This window comes from Grampus griseus (assembly GCF_964374135.1).
Source record: "Grampus griseus genome assembly, chromosome: 5".
NCBI classification, from domain to species: domain Eukaryota; kingdom Metazoa; phylum Chordata; class Mammalia; order Artiodactyla; family Delphinidae; genus Grampus; species Grampus griseus.
In genome coordinates, this window is record NC_138998.1 from 75679030 (window position 1) to 75699517 (window position 20488).

Consider the following 20488-nt stretch of genomic DNA (forward strand, 5'->3'; position numbering starts at 1 on the left):
TTCACTTAATACACCTGGAGATTCCTCCATAGCAAGATCTGGTGCAAACCCCCATTCTTTTCTGGAGCTGCATCATATTCCCTTCCAAAGACATAGCGTGGCTTATTTAAGCAGTCTCCAGTTGCTGGATATTTGGTTGTTTCCTGTCTTTTGTTATTTCAAAAAATACCACAAGGAATAATCTTGTGCATAAGTCACTTTGCCTGTGTGCAGGTGCGCTTATAGTCTATTTTTGTTTCTTAACTAACTGTGGTGAAGGAGCAGGTTTTCCCTTTCAATTTACAATCTGTCGCAGATGGATACTTATGTAAAATTCAATAAAAGCAAATTCCTTGAGGAGTGAATTGAAAAAAAAAATCTAGGCAAAATACAAGTCCACATATTTTGTTATTACATCCAATAGACATAAAAATTGCTCTGTTGGGTTTCCCTGGTGGCACAGTGGTTGAGAGTCCGCCTGCCGATGCAGGGGACACGGGTTCGTGCCCCGGTCCGGGAAGATCCCACATGCCACGGAGCAGCTGGGCCCGTGAGCCATGGCCGCTGAGCCTTGCGCGTCCTGAGCCTGTGCTCCGCAACGGGAGAGGCCACAACAGTGAGAGGCCCGCGTACCGCAAAAAAAATAAATAAATAAAAATTTGCTCTGTCAAATTACGATAAAGGTTTTAAAAACCACTCTCCAAATTCATTTATGTTATCTCAGACTGATCACAGCTTGTGGATCGGGTGACCGCTTTACTCCCAGGAATTAGGTCAAAGGGTAGACGCCTCTGTTGTTTTGCCAGATGTTGCCAAATCCCTCTCCATCGGGTTGTACAATTTTGCCCACCCACCAGCAGTATATGAGAGCGCCCCTTTTTCCACTGCCTCACCAAGAGCTTTCATCTCACTTGGATATGTGCTAAACTGACAGGTGAACAACGATATCTCAGTCCAAGTTTTCATTTGTGTTGCTCTTATTATGAGTGAGAATAGCGTCGTTCATATTTTTAAGTCCTGTTTGTATTTATATTCTTTGCCATTTTTCTACTGGACTGTTGGTCTTTCTCCTCTTAATTCTCAGGAATTCTTTGTATATTAGGAATATTAGCCCCTTGTCTCTGACATGAACTGCAAATCTTTTTCCCTTTCTTGTCATTTGCCGTTTGATTTTGCTTGATGTTTGTTTTGGGGAGAGAGGGAGCATGCAGAAGTTTGTGGGATTTATGTAGTTAAATTTGTCAATCTTTTCTTTAATAGCTTCTGGATTTGGAGTCGTGGTTCTCCACTCCAAGGTTATGAAGAATTCGGCCCACATTTTCTTCTAGTATTTTTCTGGTTTTATCCTTAACATTTAAACCTTTCATCCAGTGGAATTTTTCCTAGTTGGTGTGAGTTATGGATCTAAATTTATCTTTTTACAAATGACTACCCACTTGTCCTAACTCCATTTATTAAAATCCCTAAGATACCACCTTTATCATTAAAATAAATTTTAAGCCATTTGGGATCATAATAGAAAAAGCTCTATAATTTGTCAGTTTTGTCCAGAATACCATTACAAGGGAAATTAGCTTTCAAGGTATGATCTATAACTTTACATTACTAGAGCAGAGCAAACTCTTAAGTATTGTAAAAAAAATTAAATTTATTTAAACAGACAAACAAACAGATCCCGTGGGGCTACCGACAGGCACGGAGGAGATCGGGAGAGGTGGGCACTGCTGAGGGAGTGTGTGGTGAGAGTGAGTGTTTGCATTTCAGGTCTCCCCCCAGCCCGCCTCCAGGAGCTGGGAGTACAGAGGGGCCCATCATGGTGTTCCCGGGACCCCTGGCTGTCACCCTGCTGCCGCCCAGCCTCACACTGCTGGTGGTGCACCTCGCCAGCTCCCAGGATGTCGCCAGTGAACCCAGCAGTGAGCAGCAGCTGTGCTCCCTGAGGGAACACCCCATCGTGGCCTTTGCAGGTGAGAGCCACTTCCCTCTCAGTCCTTTTTTGCAATGACTGTGTCCTGAAGGACTTTGTGTCTCTTTGGCTGTTGGAAGTCATTTCTTGTAGGGTACGGGAGACTCTTCCTCTGGGGATAGATGTAAGAAGGATGGGCAGCCATGGGCTCGAGGGATCTGATTTTAGTCTCCAGACAATTTGTTCAGGCCCTTCATCCATTTTTCCCTGGGGGAGGAGGTGGTCTTTCTCTGGAATTCCTTTGCCGGAGAATGAGGTTATAGATGCCCAGGGTGCTGTAGCCAAGGGTTGGTTGGTCTTCTTGTGCTTCCAGCTCTTCTGGAAGCACAAGCTCTATTTCTTGGCTACCCTGGGAAAGAATGAAGCTGACTCGCTCATTAGGAAGTGCCTAGAGATCTCTGGAAAGGTTCCCTGTGCTCTAAGATGGCTGCAGGGATGCCTGTCTTCGGCGCCTTGGGAGCCCCCAGGGAAAGGGGCCTTGATGACAAATAACTCCTTCTGTCAAGGAAGGGCATGAGAGTGTCTTATCATAGTCTTTCCCAGACTGGAGTTTGGGAGTCGCTGGACATATTCTGAGGGGTCCATACGTTCTCAATAAGTTTCTAAAATTAGTATATACATTTGATGATCATCTAAAATCGTAACAAAACACACATCCTGGCGCATCCTGCACGTTCTCCCTCAGCCTGTTAGCCAGTTTGGTGGTCACCGGGGGTGTTAGGACCACGTCGACACTCCATGATGGAGCTCACACTGGGATCTGCAGATGTGGTCTCAGGGGTCCCCATGTTCTTAAGTGATAAACACCCATCCTATTTCCTCTTCACAATAACACTGGCAGCGAGGCAGGGCAAGGGCTGTCACCTCTGTTTACAGATGGGGAGGGCTGAGGTGTAGACGGTTGGAGCCAGATCTCCATGTCTCCCTCCTGACTCCATCCCGGGCTCTTCCCATTCCCCGCCGCAAAGGGACCAGGTGCGTCCACCGTCAGATGCGCGGCAGCCCATCCTCTGTGATTCCACACAGCCAGCTGAGAGAGGCAAGATGGAAACCAGAGTGGAGAAATGAATCCATAAGACCGAGGCGGGCGTGGGATTCGGCGGGTGGGGAAGGCAGTATGGATAGGAGTTGGGGCAGCGAGGTGGGGAGGCTGGAGGCGTTTCAGATGTGTGCGATTCCCAGCTGTGGGCTGGCTCCTGTCTCCGGGAGGAGGGTTTCCAGCTGTCTTCTCCGTGCTGTCTTGTTTGAGCTGGGATCTGAGGCTTCGAAGGCTTAAGTGGATTAGAGCAAATTAGTAATGTCCTTAAACCTACAAAACGCACGCACACCCTCCGACTTCTGATGGCTTCTGGAGGCTGTCACTGCAGGGAGGGACGAAGGAGCAGAATCCTGAGCGTGTCCTCATGCGGGGGCCGCCTGCGGCAGCTCCTAATGAGCCCTTTCTTCTCAGGGGCTTTGCTGGGGCACAGTTGGCCTGGCTGATCCTGGGGCCATGGACAATGGAAGGAGAGCAGGGAAACCCCTGTCACCCAGCCAGGCGGATCTGTACTGGAACAAACTGGCTGGTGATGGGAGGAGGGTGGAGAGGTGGAGGATGTGTTCCTTGAAAGCCTGGCTTCCTTGACACCATTTCTGATCTTCAGCTGTAAATTACTTGAATGAAACTGACTTCCCACCCCGCCCCCTTTCAGAAGGAAGGAATGAGGCCCAGAGTGACATAGGCAGTTGACACAGAGTGACTAAGAAATCCCCTGAGCCCCAGGTGAGCAGAGATGGTCCGTCCTAGACTGACAGCCCCGGAGACGGGCGTCATATCTGTTTTTCCTCCTCAGGCCTCCTGGCCTCCCCAAAATTCACCCGTTCCCTCTTTCTGTTGGCTTTGGGTTTTCCTGTCTATTGGCCAAATTTTTCTTGGGCCCCTGACCCAATACCTGACTCCAGGCACGGAGCTGGACGCTGCGGGGCCTCAGAGGTGAAGAAGTTTCCTTTGAGTACTCATGTCCCTGTTTTTCCTTAAATGTCGCTCCCTTTGGTCCCCCAGTGCAGTTAGTCCTGGATGAGGGCTTGTCCTCTTGTCTCCCCGCATCCTTTAGTTCTGCTGGGCACACACTAGAGACTCCATTCACGTTGGGTGACTATGTTCTGGGTGATGCCGTGTTCCAGAGAAGCTGCCATAATCCAGCCCGGCACCAACCCCCAGCTTCCGGATGTTACATTTTACTTCTGACAGTTGAGTAGGCTTCTAACCCTGTAGCTGTGAGTTTCCCTCTCCCCTGACACCTGGCTGATCTGTGAATAACCCCTAAATACCCCAGAGGAGCTGCCAATTGCAGAATCTGACAGACGTTCTTCTGTTTTGTAAGGTTAAATTTTCTCCTATGGGTTTCTTTTAAGGGGATCCACCTGTGTTTCTCTCCGGCCTGCACGTTATTCCTTTTGCCACAGCTTGGTCTGTCGAGGTGGCGGGGAGAAGCCAGTATGGAGTTCACACTGGCAGTGGTTAATCCACAAAGTGGGTAATTGAATTGACTATAATTAAAATCACAGGCACGTCATGGAGAATGTCATTTTTCTCTTAAAGTCACTGTCCAAAGCGTTCACTGCACATGGAGCTCAGAACGTGCTCGGTGTTTTAACAACAGCCTTCCCTCTGGTCCTGTTTGCCTGTGTAATAAGAGGAAGCTGGCTCCCTTCCAAAGACAGCTCCCCCAGGATCACCACGCTGTGCCCCCTGCATCTCCCCCCCTTGCCCCTTCCCCCTTGCCCTTGTCAGTCACTTCGGGGTAAGGAAGAGGGACAGAAACTGGAAGGGACCGCCCCCCCCTCCTCCACCCCCACCTCCCACTGTCTTCCTGGCTCCTGCCCTTTTTCCTCTTCCTCTCCCTTCTCCCCAAGAAAGGGTTGGAATGAAGGCTGAGCTGAGCCATCTCCAGATGGAGTTTCTCCTGGTTTGCCGCAGACCAGTCATGCCACGTCTTCCCCTGTTCAGCTGCTCACATCTGGAATACCCCTGTCAGAATGGAAGAAGGGGATTAAAGTGCAAGCCAGTTGCTACTATTGGAGAGCACCCAGTATGCTGGGGATGGCAACCCCTCACACACACACACACACACACACACACACACACACACACACACACACACACACACACACACACACACACACACACACACACACACACACACACACACACACACACACACACACACACACACACACACACACACACACACACACACACACACACACACACCACCCGGAAAACAGATGAGCACATTCAGAGTGACAAAAACATGCAGTATGAATGGAACACGAAGGGTGGAGAGAATATGGAACAAAATAAGATCAGGATGGAGAGGTTATAATCCAGGAAGGCTTCCTGGAGAAGGAGGACCCTTGGCTTAGTCTCTAAGGTACCATGACATCCTATCAGGATTTCTGAGAGCAGCCCTGAGGTCAGCTAAAAACCCGGCCTACCCGACTCCACATCCACTCCTTATACTGTGATCACCCAAATGCCATTGCAACTTCGTGATGGTTCTTGCCAACCTATAGTCACCTGCTGAGGGCAGAGGCAGACACAAAGGATTTGCTTCATTTTGCTGCAGTTTTTCTTTCTTCTTTTTTTTTAATCGTCCATATCACAGTTTTCTGAAAAACATCCAACTCGCAAAACCTTCAGTTCTCCAGGGAGCGATTAAGTGTTTGCCTGCCGTGCAGAAATGAAGCACTGCTTTTACTCTGTAGTGGAGGGATAATGAGCACTGATTTATTTCCCTTGGATTACACACACACACACACACACACACACGCACGCATGTGCACACACACGCACGCGCGCGCGCGCACACACACACGCACACTACTCTGGGCCTTCTGGGAGCCAGTTACTAATACACTGTGAGGAAGAAATCTCAGGGCCTCCTCACATTCCCCTCATCTTTACCCTATCGGCGGGAAAGTTCCTCTGCCCCACAGCTTTCTCTCTTTACTGGTCGGTTCCCTCACATCCATGAAGAAGGAGCTGAAGGAGAGCTATTAAGGGGCTGTGAGCCAAGATGGGGGAAGTGGTTCTCCATTTGGAGGGAAAGTCAGCTGGGCACTGTTCCCCAGGTGTACCCTCTCCAGACCACTGCCCCATCCATCCAGAGGGCTTCGAGGTCTCCTCTGCCCACCTGGTCCCCATGAAAGACTTTGGCCTTGGCTGGGAAGAGTCTTCTTGGAGACAGAGATGGGCACTGCCCACCCACCCTCCATTCCTTACACCTCTGTGGAGTCTTGTCTGAAAACCTGAGGCTTCTTGTACAAAAGGGAGTTGACGATTATTCATATATTCATTCAAATACTGCCAGCTGCTGGGAGGAGGCTAGAGCTCCCAGAAGCAAGATTTTCCTTGTCCCCCAGGGCAAACTACCAGATTAGACACCCAGTGAGATAGGAGCTTTGATGGCAGTCAAGAAGAGGTCTATGGGAGCCCGTCACCTTGCGTGGGGGAGTCAAGGAAGGCTTCTTGGAGGAGGTGGGGTGGGGACGGGGACAAAGAGGAACTGTTCCACTGAGGAAGAATAGAATTGCAAAGGTTTGCGGGCTCTTGTGGGATAGATCTGGAGATGTGCACTGTGTTCTGGTTGAATGTGACTGGAGTGGAGGGTTTAAGGGGGAATGTATAAGCAGAAGCTGCATTCTTTCAGTGGATCACTAGATCACTAATGTGCCAGGCATTCATTCTACTTGGGAGGACAGTGGACCAGAAACCAAAGGAGTTGGGACTTTTCCTGGAGGAAACTGGGAGCTATTAAAGAGTTCTCAGCTGGAGAGTGACATAACCAGATTTGCATTTTAGAGAGATCACGTTATTGCCTTGTGGGAAATGGGCTGGAGGGGCAAGAGTGGAAGCCATGCCAGTTAGGATGCTGTTGGCATCAGTCCAGGCAAGAGATGATGGTGGCTTGGCTGGGGAGTAGGGTGCAGAGGGCGAGATGGATGGATTTCAGAGAACGGACAGGATTTGCCAGTATGTTTGGCGTGGCTGGTGAGGGTCTCGGGGGGTCAAGGATGATTACAGGTGTCCCTTTGTGCAGCTAGGGGGTGGGTGGAGCCCTTCTCTGAGCTAGGGAACAAAGCAGGAGCAGTGACGCCACCCGCACTCCCTGTCCCCCAGCCGGCTGCTCACAGAGGTGGGCAGGCAGAACCCAGATCTCCGGGGTGCCTCTGCCTCACTGCAGCCCTTCCGTTCTTGGGTCCGATGCTGGTGCAGCTGGGAGCCCCTGGGCCAACAGTAACCGAATGGCTGCTTCTCCCTCCCCCAGATCTGAAGCCATGGGTCTCTAACTTCACCTACCCTGGAGCCCAAGATTTCTCCCAGCTCGCTCTGGATCCTTCCAGAAACCAGCTCATCGTGGGAGCCAGGTAATGAGGTACAGGAGGGTTGGGGCCAGGACTGGGGGATCAATTCTAAGCGAATTGAGTGGAGGGAATATCATTTGGCATGACCCTCTGTGGGCAGACCCTCACCCTGGGCTCCTATTCCGCCCTACCAGGCCCTCTCTGTGTCTGAATGTCAGTCCCCCAGAAAAGGAAGCAGTGGATGGGTGGGTGCGGGGAGGTGGGAAGGAAGTGACCTCCAGATCTCAGCAAGACACATTCCTCAGGGTCTGGCAGTTATCAAGGGCAGGAATGCCTGCTGGAACCTCCCAGCCCCTGTCCCTGCCATCCTGCCAGGACCTACCTAGCTGGTGTCCTCCCCATGCAGAGAAGGTGCCCAGGAGCCCCCTGCTGGCTGGCTGGCTGCCTGCACCTGGGACATGGGACACGGGCCATGTGCTTCTTTTATGAAGGACCTCACCTCCCTGTTGCCTGATATCAGTTAGCCCCACTGCCCCGATCTGGTATGCAAGGGGTAATACACTCTAGGGAGGACTTGTAGAGACTTTACAGAGCAGAGTAGGAGGAGAGAGTCCTCAAAATCATAGACCTTCAGCTCTGGTAGGGAAGGGAGCTTAGAGATGGTCTGTTCCAGTGGGACCAGAAGCATCAGCAGCATTGGGAAACTTGTTAGAAATCGAATTCTTGGGCCCTACCCCAGACCTGATGAGTCAGAAACTCTGGAGGTGGGGCCCAGCAACCTGTGTTTTAACAAGCGCTCCAGGTAAGCCTGATGAACACTGGAGTGTCAGAATCACTGGCCTAATCCAACTGTCCTCGATTTCAACATGAGGAAGCAGAGGCTGCAGTGGGGAAGGTGACCTTCCCAAGACCACGTAAACAAGATGACAACAGAGTCTGGGGACGAGAACCCAGGTCCCCTAACCTCAGGGCTAGAGTTTTTTCTGCCAACCCACGTTACCACCTCCAACTGCACTGCTGTTTTTCAGAAGCTCTCCGCCCCAGGGGTTCTGATTCAGCAGGTCTGGGGTGAGGGAGGATGGTCACTGGGTTGGATGCCTCCAGGCTCCACTGTGTAGCTGACCATCCTTGACTTCTGGGCTTTCCTGAGTGGCCCCGCCCCTTCATTTGCCACGTGAAAAGGAGGCAAGTCGAGGACGGAGCTCTGGACCAGATGAGCTGCATTCTTGTCCTGGGTAATCTTGACCTGTGAGCCTCAGTTTCCTCATCCATAAAGTCTGGGTTATGTGATGCTGCCAACATCACAGGGCTATTAAGAAGCTGGGCTGAATGCATTTTATTTTTTTAATTTTGAAATTAACTTATTACTTTGCATCAGTGATATGTGTTATGGTATAACATTCAGAAGGTACAAAAGTGAAAAGCAGGGCCAGCCCACTATACACCAAGCAGGACCCCTCACTGGAGGCGTGCCCTGTGGTGAGTTTGCATGTCCTCTCAAAAGTAATCTCTACATATGCAAGTATACAAGAGTGTGGACCTTATTTTCCAAGCAAAGAGAATCATTGTTTTACTTTTTATGTTGAGATAATGGTAGATTTACGTGCAGTTGTAAGAAATAATACAGAGATCGCATCCTTATATCCTTCACCCCATTCCCCCCCACACAGTGGTAACGTCTTGCATAACCATAATACAACACTGCAGTCAGGAAGCTGACATTAATGCCATCCTTCCACCTGATTCAGAGTCCACCAGCTTTACATATGTAGTTTTTAGACTCCTGATGCCTTTGAAATAAGACAGAGAAAGACAAACACCAAATGTTGTCATTTATATGTGGAATCTAAAAAATAAAACAAACGAATTCATATAGCAAAACAGAAACAGACTCACAGATATAGAGGACAAACTACTGGTTACCAGTGGGGAGAGGAAAGGAGGGGGGCGAGATAGGAGTCGGGGATTAAGAGAAACTATTATCTATAGAATACATAAGCCACAAGAATAAACTGTACAGCACAGGGAAATAAAGCCAATATTTTATAATAACTTTAAATGGAGTATAAGCTATACTTTTTTTTTTTTTAATTAAGACTTTTTTTTTTTAGAGCAGTTTTAGGTTGGCAGCAAACTTGACAGGAAGGTACAGAGAGTTCCCATAGACACCCCCGCCCCACGCAGGCCCAGCTTCCCTCACCACCAGTAGCCTCCACCGCAGGTGCATTTGTTACAACTGATGAACCTACACTGACACATCATCATCACCCAAAGCCCAGCGTTTACCTTAAGGTTCACTCTTGGTGGTGTACATTCTGTGGGTCTGGACAAATGTATACTATCATGTACTCATCATTAGGGTAACATACCTAGTAGTTTCACTGCCCTAAAAGTCCCCTGTGCTCTGCCTGTTCATCCCCGCCGCCACCCCACCCCCTGGCAACCGCTGATCGTTTTAATGTCTCCATAGTTCTGCCTTTTCCCGGAATATCATATAATGAAATCATACAGCATATAACCTTTCCAAATTGGCTTTTTTCACTTAGTAATATGTATTTAAGCTTCCCTACGTCTTTCCATGGCTTGATAGCTCATTTCTTTTTAACACTGAATAATATTCCATTGTCTTGATGCACCACAGTTTACCCACGCAACTACTGAAGGACATTTTGGTTGCTTCCAAGTTCTGGCAATTATGAATAAAGCTGTTATAAACATCCGTGTGCAGGTTTTTGTGTGGATATAAGTTTCCTTATTTAAGGTTTTCGAGCAGCAGGCTGATATGATGAAAGCAGTGTTTGAGGAGGATGAATCTGGCAGCCCCGTGCAGGTGGCGATGTGGAGGAGAGGAAGCACGAAGTGGCAGAGGGGCAGTTTGGGCAAGAGGAGACAGGCTGGGCCAGGGAGGTGGCCGAGGGAAGGAGGAAGATGACCTGCCTGGGTCCCCACAAGAGCTCCATGAGGCTTTATGTTGAACAGAAACAGGTTCCATGGTTGGGAAGGGGGTGTGGGAGGCTGTGCCCAGGGCCTGCTGGGGTGGCGGGGAACAGAGACAGTGTGGGCTTTGGGAGCAGATGCGTCTGGGTTTCAATCCCACATCCTGCACTTACTATCTCTGTGATTTGGGCCATTTACCCAAACTGTTTCCTCTTCTGTAAAATGGAGTTTTCTCTCTACTCCCGGCGTGGCAGTGCAGATTAAATGAGCAAATGGAGGTGAAGCTCTCCCTGGGGTCGGCCCACTGTCAGCCGTCTGCAGTCGGCACCCAGTCCTGGCACCCCATGAGGCAGGAGCCAGGAAGCTGTTCCTGGAGACCTACCTGCAGAACCAGCCTGACTTACCATCTCTGTTTCTGTTTTCACAGGAACTACCTCTTCAGACTCAGCCTTGCCAATGTCTCCCTCCTTCAGGTACATTTGCTTCCCTTCCCTGTAATTTCCCTGGTATTTGGGGGCTGGGGCCAGGGCAGCACAAGGAGTGAGATTCAGAATTCAACCCCCAGGGTTGAAAACAGGAGCCCTGTGTTCTTTTCACTGGCTGTGGACTCACACTGGCAGTGGGGGTAATGGCTGGGAAGATATTTGGAAGTGGGGGCGTGGCCACAGAAACACGGGGGCACACGCACGGCTCCTGCGTTGTGAGGACAGGAGCTAGGTGCTCCTGTTTGCCTAGACTGAGGGGTCCCAGGACGCAGGACTTTCACTAGAACCAGTACAGTACTGGGCAAACTGGAACGGCTGGTCATGCTAAGTCCAGCTGCTAAATCCACAGGAGGGTCTCTGGGTTTGGGCCTCGAGGGAAAGGGTGGCCCTGGTTCCTTTCTTAGCCTGGCCTGAGTGATCCCATTGTAGCTCAGCGTTTTCACTGAGCTGCGACTGATTTGTTCTCTGCTGCCAAGAAGGGCTCCCCCAGCATCATTCCCTGAGTGCTTTGGGAGGCACTTTGATGGGACTCCTGGATCCAGAACATTTATCCCAGATTGAGAAACAGATGCCATATCACCTCTGCAGAGGCTGGACATTCTAGAGAAAGGAAGGCCATCTCTTTGTCAATGAGGGGAGGGCCTCAGTTCCTGCATCCAGGGGAGGCTTGCTGGTCTCCAGCGATCAAGTGTTCCTTGAGCACTTGCTGTGTATCGAAAGTGAGCTGGGGGCTTCCCTGGTGGCGCAGTGGTTGAGAGTCCGCCTGCCGATGCAGGGGACACGGGCTTGTGCCCCGGTCTGGGAAGATCCCACATGCCGCGGAGCGGCTGGGCCCGTGAGCCACGGCCGCTGAGCCTGCGCGTCCGTAGCCTGTGCTCCGCAACGGGAGAGGCCACAACAGTGAGAGGCCCGCGTACCGCAAAAAAAAAAAAAAAAAAGTGAGCTGGGGGAGGAGGGGCTATAAGACAAGCAGAGTGTCTGGCCGCTAGGGCTCACAGCACAGCCAGGATAAGATGATGAGTGATACACAGAACCTAATTAGAGAATGGTACAAGGAGTTTGTCAGGGCCTGGGCTATTTGGTATTTGGTATTTCACTACAAAGGGCAGTTGGGGAAGGGGAGACCTCCTTGGTGAGCTAGTGTGACACTCTGGTCTAGTTTCTTCTAGCTGCACCTGGGTCTAGACCCCCAGGGGCCATTGCAGCTGGTTGCCACAGAGGAGGTGCTCCACAGGGAGCAGAAAAGGTGTGACCATCCGAAAGGAGGAGCCAGGAAGAACTAGGGGAAATTGAAAAGAAATTCCATTCATCCATTTTTAATAAACATTAATAAACATTAACAAACATTTATGGAATACCTACTATATGCTGGGTGCTATCCCAGGCACGGTACTAGGCATTTGAGATCCCAAGGTGAATCAGGCTCTGTGTCTTGCCTGAAGGAGCAAGCACATAAGAGTTCATAAATGATTCCCTTTCCTGGATGGGACATGTTCCTGGGGCCTGGGCTGGAGCAAGGTGGAGTAAATTCCCAGAGACAGCATCCCATGTCCTGCCAGCTTGGTTGGTCACAAGCAGCCCAGCCAGAGCCTAGTTTCCAAGTGACTTACATGGGAAATGAAGCCAAGATGCCAAACCCTGCAGGTCAGGGCCTGGGGCAGCCAGTGCACAGATGGTCCAAAGTGGGTGGGAGGAAGTGGATCCAAGGGTCCTGCCTTATGCTCAGGAGAAAGTTGGCTTTTTATTAAGTTCCCATGGTCAGCAAATGAAAGTCTTCTGGAACAGTAAAGTGGCCAAAGTGGGGAAAGAGAGACAGATGCACAGAAATAACGGCAGTGCTGTGGGAAGCATGTAAGAAGGGGTGCATGCCAGGTGCCAGGTGCCCAGAGGCATGAGGAACCCCCAGGCTCCGCAGGGTCTGAAAAGTCTTCCCAGAGAGCTGCCCTTGGGCAGCAGTTTGAAGGATGGGGGTTGGCCAGGCAGCTAAGGAGGAGACAAGGTGTGAAATAGCACGGAGCACTGAGGGGGCCAGTGTGGCAGGATCATGGGGTGGGAGTGGGATAAAGGTAGGAGATGAGGCCCAGGAAGAGAGAGAGGCTACATCACAGAGGGTCTTCATGGCTGAGCAGAGGGGTCCATATTTTATTTTGAAGGCAAAGAGGTATAAGCCGAGAAGTGGCATGAACAGATTTGGCGTTCAGATCACCCAGCCCAATGCAGAGAATGCATTAGCAGAGGAGCTCGTTAGGAGAAACGGCAACAATCCCGGTGATTGATGGGGACAATTGAATTAAGGCAGCAGAGTGGGGGTGGAGAGAAGAAAGGAAATGATCTCCAGGTGGCAGAATCATAGCATCACGCGGCTCCACAGAGCACCAGGCACATTGTCTTCTGCGTGAAGGTGACCCCTAGAATTGGGAAGCTGGCAGCCCTGGAGGGCTTAGCGAAGGCTTGGACTACAGTGGTACCATCTAGGTTTCTGGCTTGCAGAGCTGGGTAGCATAAATCAGGATGGGACTGGAGCTAGCCTGACTCTAGACACTGGTTCTCCCTCGGTTGCCCGCTAGAATCACCAGAGGAGCTTTACAAAGCACTGATGCCCAAGAGGTTCTGTTCTAGGGTACAGCCGGGCACTGGGATTTTTAAAGGCTCCCAGGTGATTCCTTTGTGCAGCCAGATATAGGAACCACTGCTCTAGGATGTTAAGGCCTTTTTTGTAGATGCTGCCCAACTGGTTAGGCTTCCCCAGGTGTCCTTGACAGTTGACCTGCAGGTCCTGGGTCCCGTCCTTTAACAGATGTTAGGACCCTCCTCCGGCTTGAAGCTGAGGCCTGTCGTTTGGTTCATTCTGCTCCGTGTGGATCTGGTCTCAGCCATGGGAAGGTACCTTCTGCCAGCCCTATCACTCATGATTGAGGCAGGAGCTGGGCCTCTGGGGCTTTTCTGAAGGCTTTTCTGCAGACCAGCCACAGCAGCACCAGGAATTGGTTTTACCACCTTCCCAGGGTGTCTCTTAGGGCCTGACTCCAGGAGTTCAGATTGGATTCTTTGTAACAGAGCTAAGAAGATAAATAAATATAATTCATGTTTACATCCCCACCTCCCCACCATAGGGGGAACCACCTAGCCACAAAGAGGAGGGAACGAGAGAGAAGTTAGAGCGGGCTGTCCAGCATCCCCTCGACCAGGCAGGAGGCCGACCTCAGCCTCTGGTCTCCTGGTTTGTACTCTGATGAGAAAGCCCTGCCTTTTGACCATGAAAGCTGGACTTCATTGAGCGCTCCTCCATTGCCCTGTCTGGGGCTTTGGGTTCCTGTTTATAAGCTTTCAGTCCACAGCATCTGCTATCACAATTGGCTCACAGCAACTAAGTGCTAAAAATGAGCTGCACCCCTTTGCTGAAAAGAGGAGACAGGGTCAAGGCCTCCCTGCTCCCCAGCCCAGCTTCCTTTACTCTCCGTCCTGCCTGGTGCACACACGCAGTTATAAATCTCCATTACAGACAACTGATCCTCCCACGTGGCCCCAGGGTATGATTTAACCAAACTTAAACCTCAGTGCCTTATTGATAGTTTAAATAATTAACATCCCTTAAAGAAAAATCTAAATGCAAACAGTTTATGCAAACCAGTGTCCATTAAAAGGACTTCTAAGTACCTAACCCCTGTTAAATAATTTGTGTAAACTACTCTGCCTTAAGGAAAATAGAAAAACCCAGCTTCCTTCCAAGTCTCTAAGCAACAAGAGAGGAGAGATGCAGGTAGCGGCAGAGGGGGCAGGGTGCGTGCGTGCCTGCGTGTGTGTGTGTGTGTGTGTGCGCGCGCGCGCACGCCCGTGCTTGCAGAAGGGGAGAGGAAACCAAATCAGCTCACCAGTGATTGTCATTTATCACTGTAACTTAATAAACTGGTGTGGGAAAGAAAAGGTGGCGAGTGGTCGACAGTGTCAGGGGGATGCTGAGTGATAAGCTTACTTGGATTGGTCAATCAGGCGCTCATGAGCCACCTGTGCCACAGCAGTTCCAGAGGATGACGTGGCTGGAGGCCTAATTGCAATGGATGTATGATCTTGGGCTGCCACGTGTCCTGCATGTGCAGACATGGGGACTGTTCTGCACATACGCATCAGGATGCACATGGGGCTTTGTTTGCGCCTGGGCAGATGGTGAGGCTGATCCTGAGCTCTTTTCTAGTTGTCTCCACATTGTCCAAACTAAGCTGGCAGCTCCATAGTTTTTTGAAATCTAAACTCTGATGAGCGGTGGACTTAATGCTCAGCTGTTTTAATGTTCAGCCATCGTCTCTGGTGTCCAGGGGTGCTGCTGAGTCTGTAAGGAGATTATCCAATTCCTGGCTGTCTCAACTGCTCTCCCCATACCAGAAAACCATGCAGTTTCTCTTTGCTAGAGACTGCCGTCCTGGAATTTCTGGGACAGTCCTAGTTTAAGGCATTCTGCATGGCCGATTATCATACACATCTTATCTCCACTCCTTCACAAAATTCACTAAAAGGACAGTGAGAAATTTTAAAAGGTACAGATCTGCAATGACAGAGAGAACAAAAGAGATGTCAGTAGAGAAGAGATTAAATGTATTCTGGGAAGGTGGAAAATGGATGGAGCAAATCATAACCAATTTAGTAGAGCAGAACAGTTTTACAGAGGGAGATATGCCAGAGAAGCATGATGACTCCCCAGAAGGCCTCAGAAATTAGGGTGTTGGATATTGTGGAATGTGAGGATGAGGTACAAGGCTAAAAGGGGGAAATGGTTGAAATTATCTAAACTGAGAGGTCAGAACCCACATCTCCTGTCCCATCCCACACAGTAATCCCTTCCTCCATTTCCCCCTCCCCCAATAAAGGGAGATTAAGACCCTTTTTTTTCATTAAAAAAAAATTTTATTGAAGTGTAGTTGATTTGCAAAGTTGTGCTAATTTCTTCTGTGCAGCAAAGTGACTCAGTTATACATATATATATATATACTTTTTCATAGTCCTTTCCATTTCGTTTTGTCACAGGATATTGAATATAGTCCCCTGTGCTATACAGTAGGACCTTGTTGTTTATCCATCCTGTATATAATAATTTGCCTCTGCTAATCCCAAACTCCCATTCCTTCCCTCCCCTCCCCCGCCTTGGCAACCACAACTCTATTCTCTATGTCTGTGAGTCGTTCTGTATTGTAGATATGTTCATTTGTGCCGTATTTTAGATTCCACATATAAGTGATATCATACGGTATTTGTCTTTCTCTTTCTGACTTACTTTGTTCATTATGCTAATCTCTAGGTTCATCCATGTTGCTGCAAATGGCATTATTTCATTCTTTTTTGATGGCTGAGTAACGTTCCATTGTCTATATATGCCACATCTTCTTTATTCATTCATCTGTTGATGGACATTTAGGTTGTTTCCATGTCTTGGCTATTGTAAATAGTGCTGCTGTGAACATAGGGGTGCATGTATCTTCTTGAATTATACTTTTGTCTGGGTATACACCCAGGAGTGGAATTGCTGGATCATGTGGCAACTCTAGTTTTAGTTTTTTTGAGGAACCTCCATACTTTTTCCATAGCTGCTGCACCAGTTTACATTCCCACCAACAGTGTAAGAGTGTTCCCTGTTCTCCACACCCTCTCCAGCATTTGTTATTTATAAACTTTTTAATGATGGACATTCTGACAGGTGTGAGCTGGTACCTTGTTGTAGTTTTGATTTGCATTTCTCTAATAATTAGCAATACTGAGCATCTTTTGATGTGCCTATTGGCCATCTGTATGTCTTCTTTGGAGAAATGTCTATTTAGGTCTTCTGCCCATTTTTTGATTGGGTTGTTTGGGTTTTTTTGTTGTTGAGTTGCATGAGCTGTTTGTATATTTTGGAAATTAAGCCCTCGTTGGTCGCATCATTTGCACATATTTTCTCCCAGTCTGTAGGTTGTCTTTTCATTTTGTTTGTGGTTTCCTTTGCTGTGCAAAAACTTGTAAGTTTGAGTAGGTCCCATTTGTTTATTTTTGTTTTTACTTCTATTGCCTTTGGAGACTGACCTAAGAAAACATTGGTATAGTTTATGTCAGAGAATGTCTTGCCTATGCTCTCTTCTAGGAGTTTTATGGTGTCATATCTTATGTTTAAGTCTTTAAGCTGTTTGAGTTTATTTTTGTGCATGGTGTAAGGGTGTCTTCTAACTTCATTGATTTGCATGCAGCTGTCCAACTTCCCCAGCACGACTTGCTGAAGAGACTTTTTTCCCATTTTATATTCTTGCCTCCTTTGTCAAAGATTAATTGACCCTACGGTGTGGGTTTTTTTCTGGGCTCTCTATTCTGTTCCACTTATCCATCTGTCTGTTTTTGTGCCAATGCCACGTTGTTTTGATTACTGTAGCTTTGTAGTATTGTCTGAAGTCTGGGAGGGTTATGCCTCCTGCTTTAAGACCCTTTCTTTAAAGACCCAACTGGTGAGCCTCCAAATTTGGAGATTCCAGGAAAGGTGAAATCGCACTGATGGGGTACGGGGCTAGAACAATATTTCTTTTTCTCTCTTTCTGCAATTTATTTATTGAAGAAAACTGGTCATTTGTCCTATAGTGTTTCCCACAATCCTGACTTTGCTGATTGTAATCCAAATGGTACAATTTAATGTATTCCTCTGTTCCCTGTATCATCTGTGAATTGATTGTTAGATTTAAAGACTTTATTTAGTTTAGATTCTGGCAAGATTACTTCAGAGGTGTTATTGTGTACTTTTTTCGGTGGTACATAGTATCTGATTTTCTCTGTTTTTTTTTTAATGTTAGCAGCCATTGATGATTGTTTCCCAGATCCATTAATTCTTTAGGTATTACAGTATATTAGCCGGACTACTTCTACAAGGAGAAACTTCTCCTCATCTCCTATTTGATTACCCAATGATACAGTCATATAGAAAAGGCAGGATAAATATTTTGATACTCTGTCTTTATTCACCAGTTTTCAAATAATGAACTGGCTTGGAAGTATCTGTCAATGATGATCAGTTAATTTAATTTTATTATTATTACAGACTCATGGCTTTAAACATTGTGGGTGTTGCAACCTATTACATTTATCTCTCACGACTATCCCATCTTTCGCCAGTAGGGGGCCTCTTCAAATTGGCTCCTGGCCCTGTGACACTATGACCCTAGTGGTCTTTGCTTCCTTACTATTTGGTGTGAGGAGATATGTAGGCTCACCTTGTACATTTCCTGCCCCAGACCTAGAATTAGTCGTTACTCCAAGAAACCTTGGCTCCTTTCAGTGGGAAATGGTTAATGATTTATTTTAAAATATCAATAGCCAAAAATCACCAGACATTTGAGGAAAGCCTCTACAGTGAAAGGGAAAGATCAAAACAAACAAGCAAACAGAATGAAGGAAGCTGTAAGAAACAGGGACAATGCAAGACATACAAGAAAACACTTTGTAAATTAATTTTAAAAACTAATTAGAATCTTCTGAGATATAAGAATATATTTTGTTTATAAAACATTAAATTAAAAATGAAAATTTAAAAAGTGATTGGGGAAATAAAAATTGAATGGAAGGATTAGAAGATAAAGTTGAAGAAATATCTCTCAGAAATTAGAACGACAAAAAAAAGAAATGAAAAACAGAGAAAAAATGAGAAATAACAGAAAACTAGAGGATCAATGCACAAGGGCCAACAGTGGATTGGATTAATAAGAGTTACAAAAAAGAGAACAGAGAAAAAAATGAGGAAGAAATTATGGATGAAATAACATAAGAAAATTTGCCAAAATAGAGGATGAGTCTTCACATTGAAAGGGCTGACTGAGTTCCCAAAAGAGACCCTGCACTAAGGCACATCACTGTGAATTTCAGGATACTGTTATCAAAGGTGATTCTAAAAGCTTTTAGCTTTTTTTTCTAAAGAGAAAAAGGAAAAGAAAACGATCACTACAAAAGATTGGGAATAAGAATTACACCAGACTTCTCAGTAGCAACACTGGAATCTAGAAGACAATGGAGGAATAAATGCCTTTACAATTCTGAGTGAAAATTATTTTCAACTTAGAATTCTATACCAAAATGATCAATGAAGTATGAAGATAGAATGAATCAGACATGCAAGAATTTTAAAAAATTGATCTACCATGTTCCTTTTCATAGGAAGATACTGGAGATGTGTTCTACCAAAATAAGCAAGTAACTCAAGAAAGGGGAAACACAGGATTCAGCAAACAGGAGAGGAGTGGAGGTAAGTCCCAGGTTAACAGCCAAACAGGAGACCTCAAGAGCAACCAGGTCACACTGGGGCAGGAGGCTGGAGGCTGGCAGGAGGAAGAGAATGGGAATTAATAGGTTATCTGAACCATTTGTGTGTACAGTTAGCAGATGATATTGAGAGGGACTGTTGGGCATTAGGGAAAAATCAGTGATAGGTACGTTGTAAAACAAGCCAATGAAGAAAATCAAGACAATTATTCAGTCCAGGAAAAACAAAAAGTTGGTCAAGAAAGGATACCTCATCAGAATAGGTATATTTCATTGATTCTCAGAGGCATATGTTTTCACATTTTACTGAGTCTGAAGTCAGGCCATGTCTTTCTGTCAAAGGCATCTTACAGTCACCATTGGCCAGACCACAGTCCTGATGGAGTTGTCTCTACCTGTGAAGGTGTGAACTTGGTCATTATTCCTGGTGTTCTCACCCAGCAACAGCCACCCATTGATATCTCAGCCCACAAACCATTTTAGAATCATATGAGGAGGAACTAGGAGTCCTGGTTGGTCAGAAAACCTTCTGTGGACACCTGCTGGTAAGATCAAGAAGGTGCCAGCATCCAACCTGCAGAATGGGGGCCATGACTTGGAAGAAAATTCTGGAAACCAGAGAGGAATACTCTTGAAGAATTGCTGCATCACTGGCCTCCTGGGTGGTTCAAAAAATGATAGTCTAAAACAAGCAAACAAACAAAACAACAGAAAATGAGCACTGATGACAATAGAAAAGTGATTCAAAAGAGATGAACTCTGAATTCAGAGAAGGTTTAAGAATATTTAATTAATTTTGCTTACATTTTTCTTTTTTGTGTGCACAAGATTAATATCTGATTAAATATATATCTAAATAAGAGCACTTCCAATAAACTTACTTTAAAAATATAAGTAATAAAGGAGTTCGGCAGTATGTTTTCTTTCTTCATGGTTCCTATTACGATAGATGGTGTCTTACATTCAGTGAACTCTGGGGTTCTAGCAGTGAACAATTTTCACACATTCACAATAAAGTAAATACCGGTGTTGATTTTAAAGTATTAAATAATTATATTAAAATATTAAATAATTAATATTACATAATTATAATGGGAGGACAGGGAGAGGGGAAATGTATGTGTGCTTTGGGGTGGGGAGAAATGGGGATGGGTAAGTGGAAAAAAATCTTCACCTCCGTAACAGGAAGTCAGAAGATGAAGTCTGAGATTGACACATATATATTTTTTTATTTTGCGGTACGCGGGCCTCTCACTGTTGTGGCCTCTCCCGTTGCGGAGCACAGGCTCCGGACGCGCAGGCTCAGCGGCCATGGCCCACAGGCCCAGCCGCTCCGCGGCATGTGGGATCTTCCCGGACCGAGGCACGAACCCGTGTCACCTGCTTCGGCAGGCGGACTCTCAACCACTGCGCCAGCAGGGAAGCCCATGACACATATTTTTGAGAAATTGGATTTTTAAAAAAACACATACAGAAAAATAGCTAAAGGAGTCTCAAGTAGTTTCCTTGGGAAATG

General features: G+C 47.2%; 1 protein-coding gene across 2 annotated transcripts in view; it reads left to right on the forward strand.

Annotated features, from left to right (window-relative positions):
* Positions 1 to 1765: 1765 nt before the first annotated feature.
* Positions 1766 to 20488, forward strand: part of SEMA5B (semaphorin 5B) — a gene marked incomplete at its 5' end in the record, with an annotated part of 39675 nt that continues 20952 nt past the window's right edge. Inside the window, 3 exons of one of the 2 annotated variants that reach the window (XM_082655391.1) lie at positions 1766 to 1946; positions 7255 to 7354; positions 10656 to 10701. In XM_082655391.1, the coding sequence (XP_082511517.1) occupies positions 1793 to 1946; positions 7255 to 7354; positions 10656 to 10701 (300 nt within the window). The remainder of the gene's footprint in view (positions 1947 to 7254; positions 7355 to 10655; positions 10702 to 20488) is intronic. The other variant, XM_082655390.1, reaches the window with a different exon arrangement.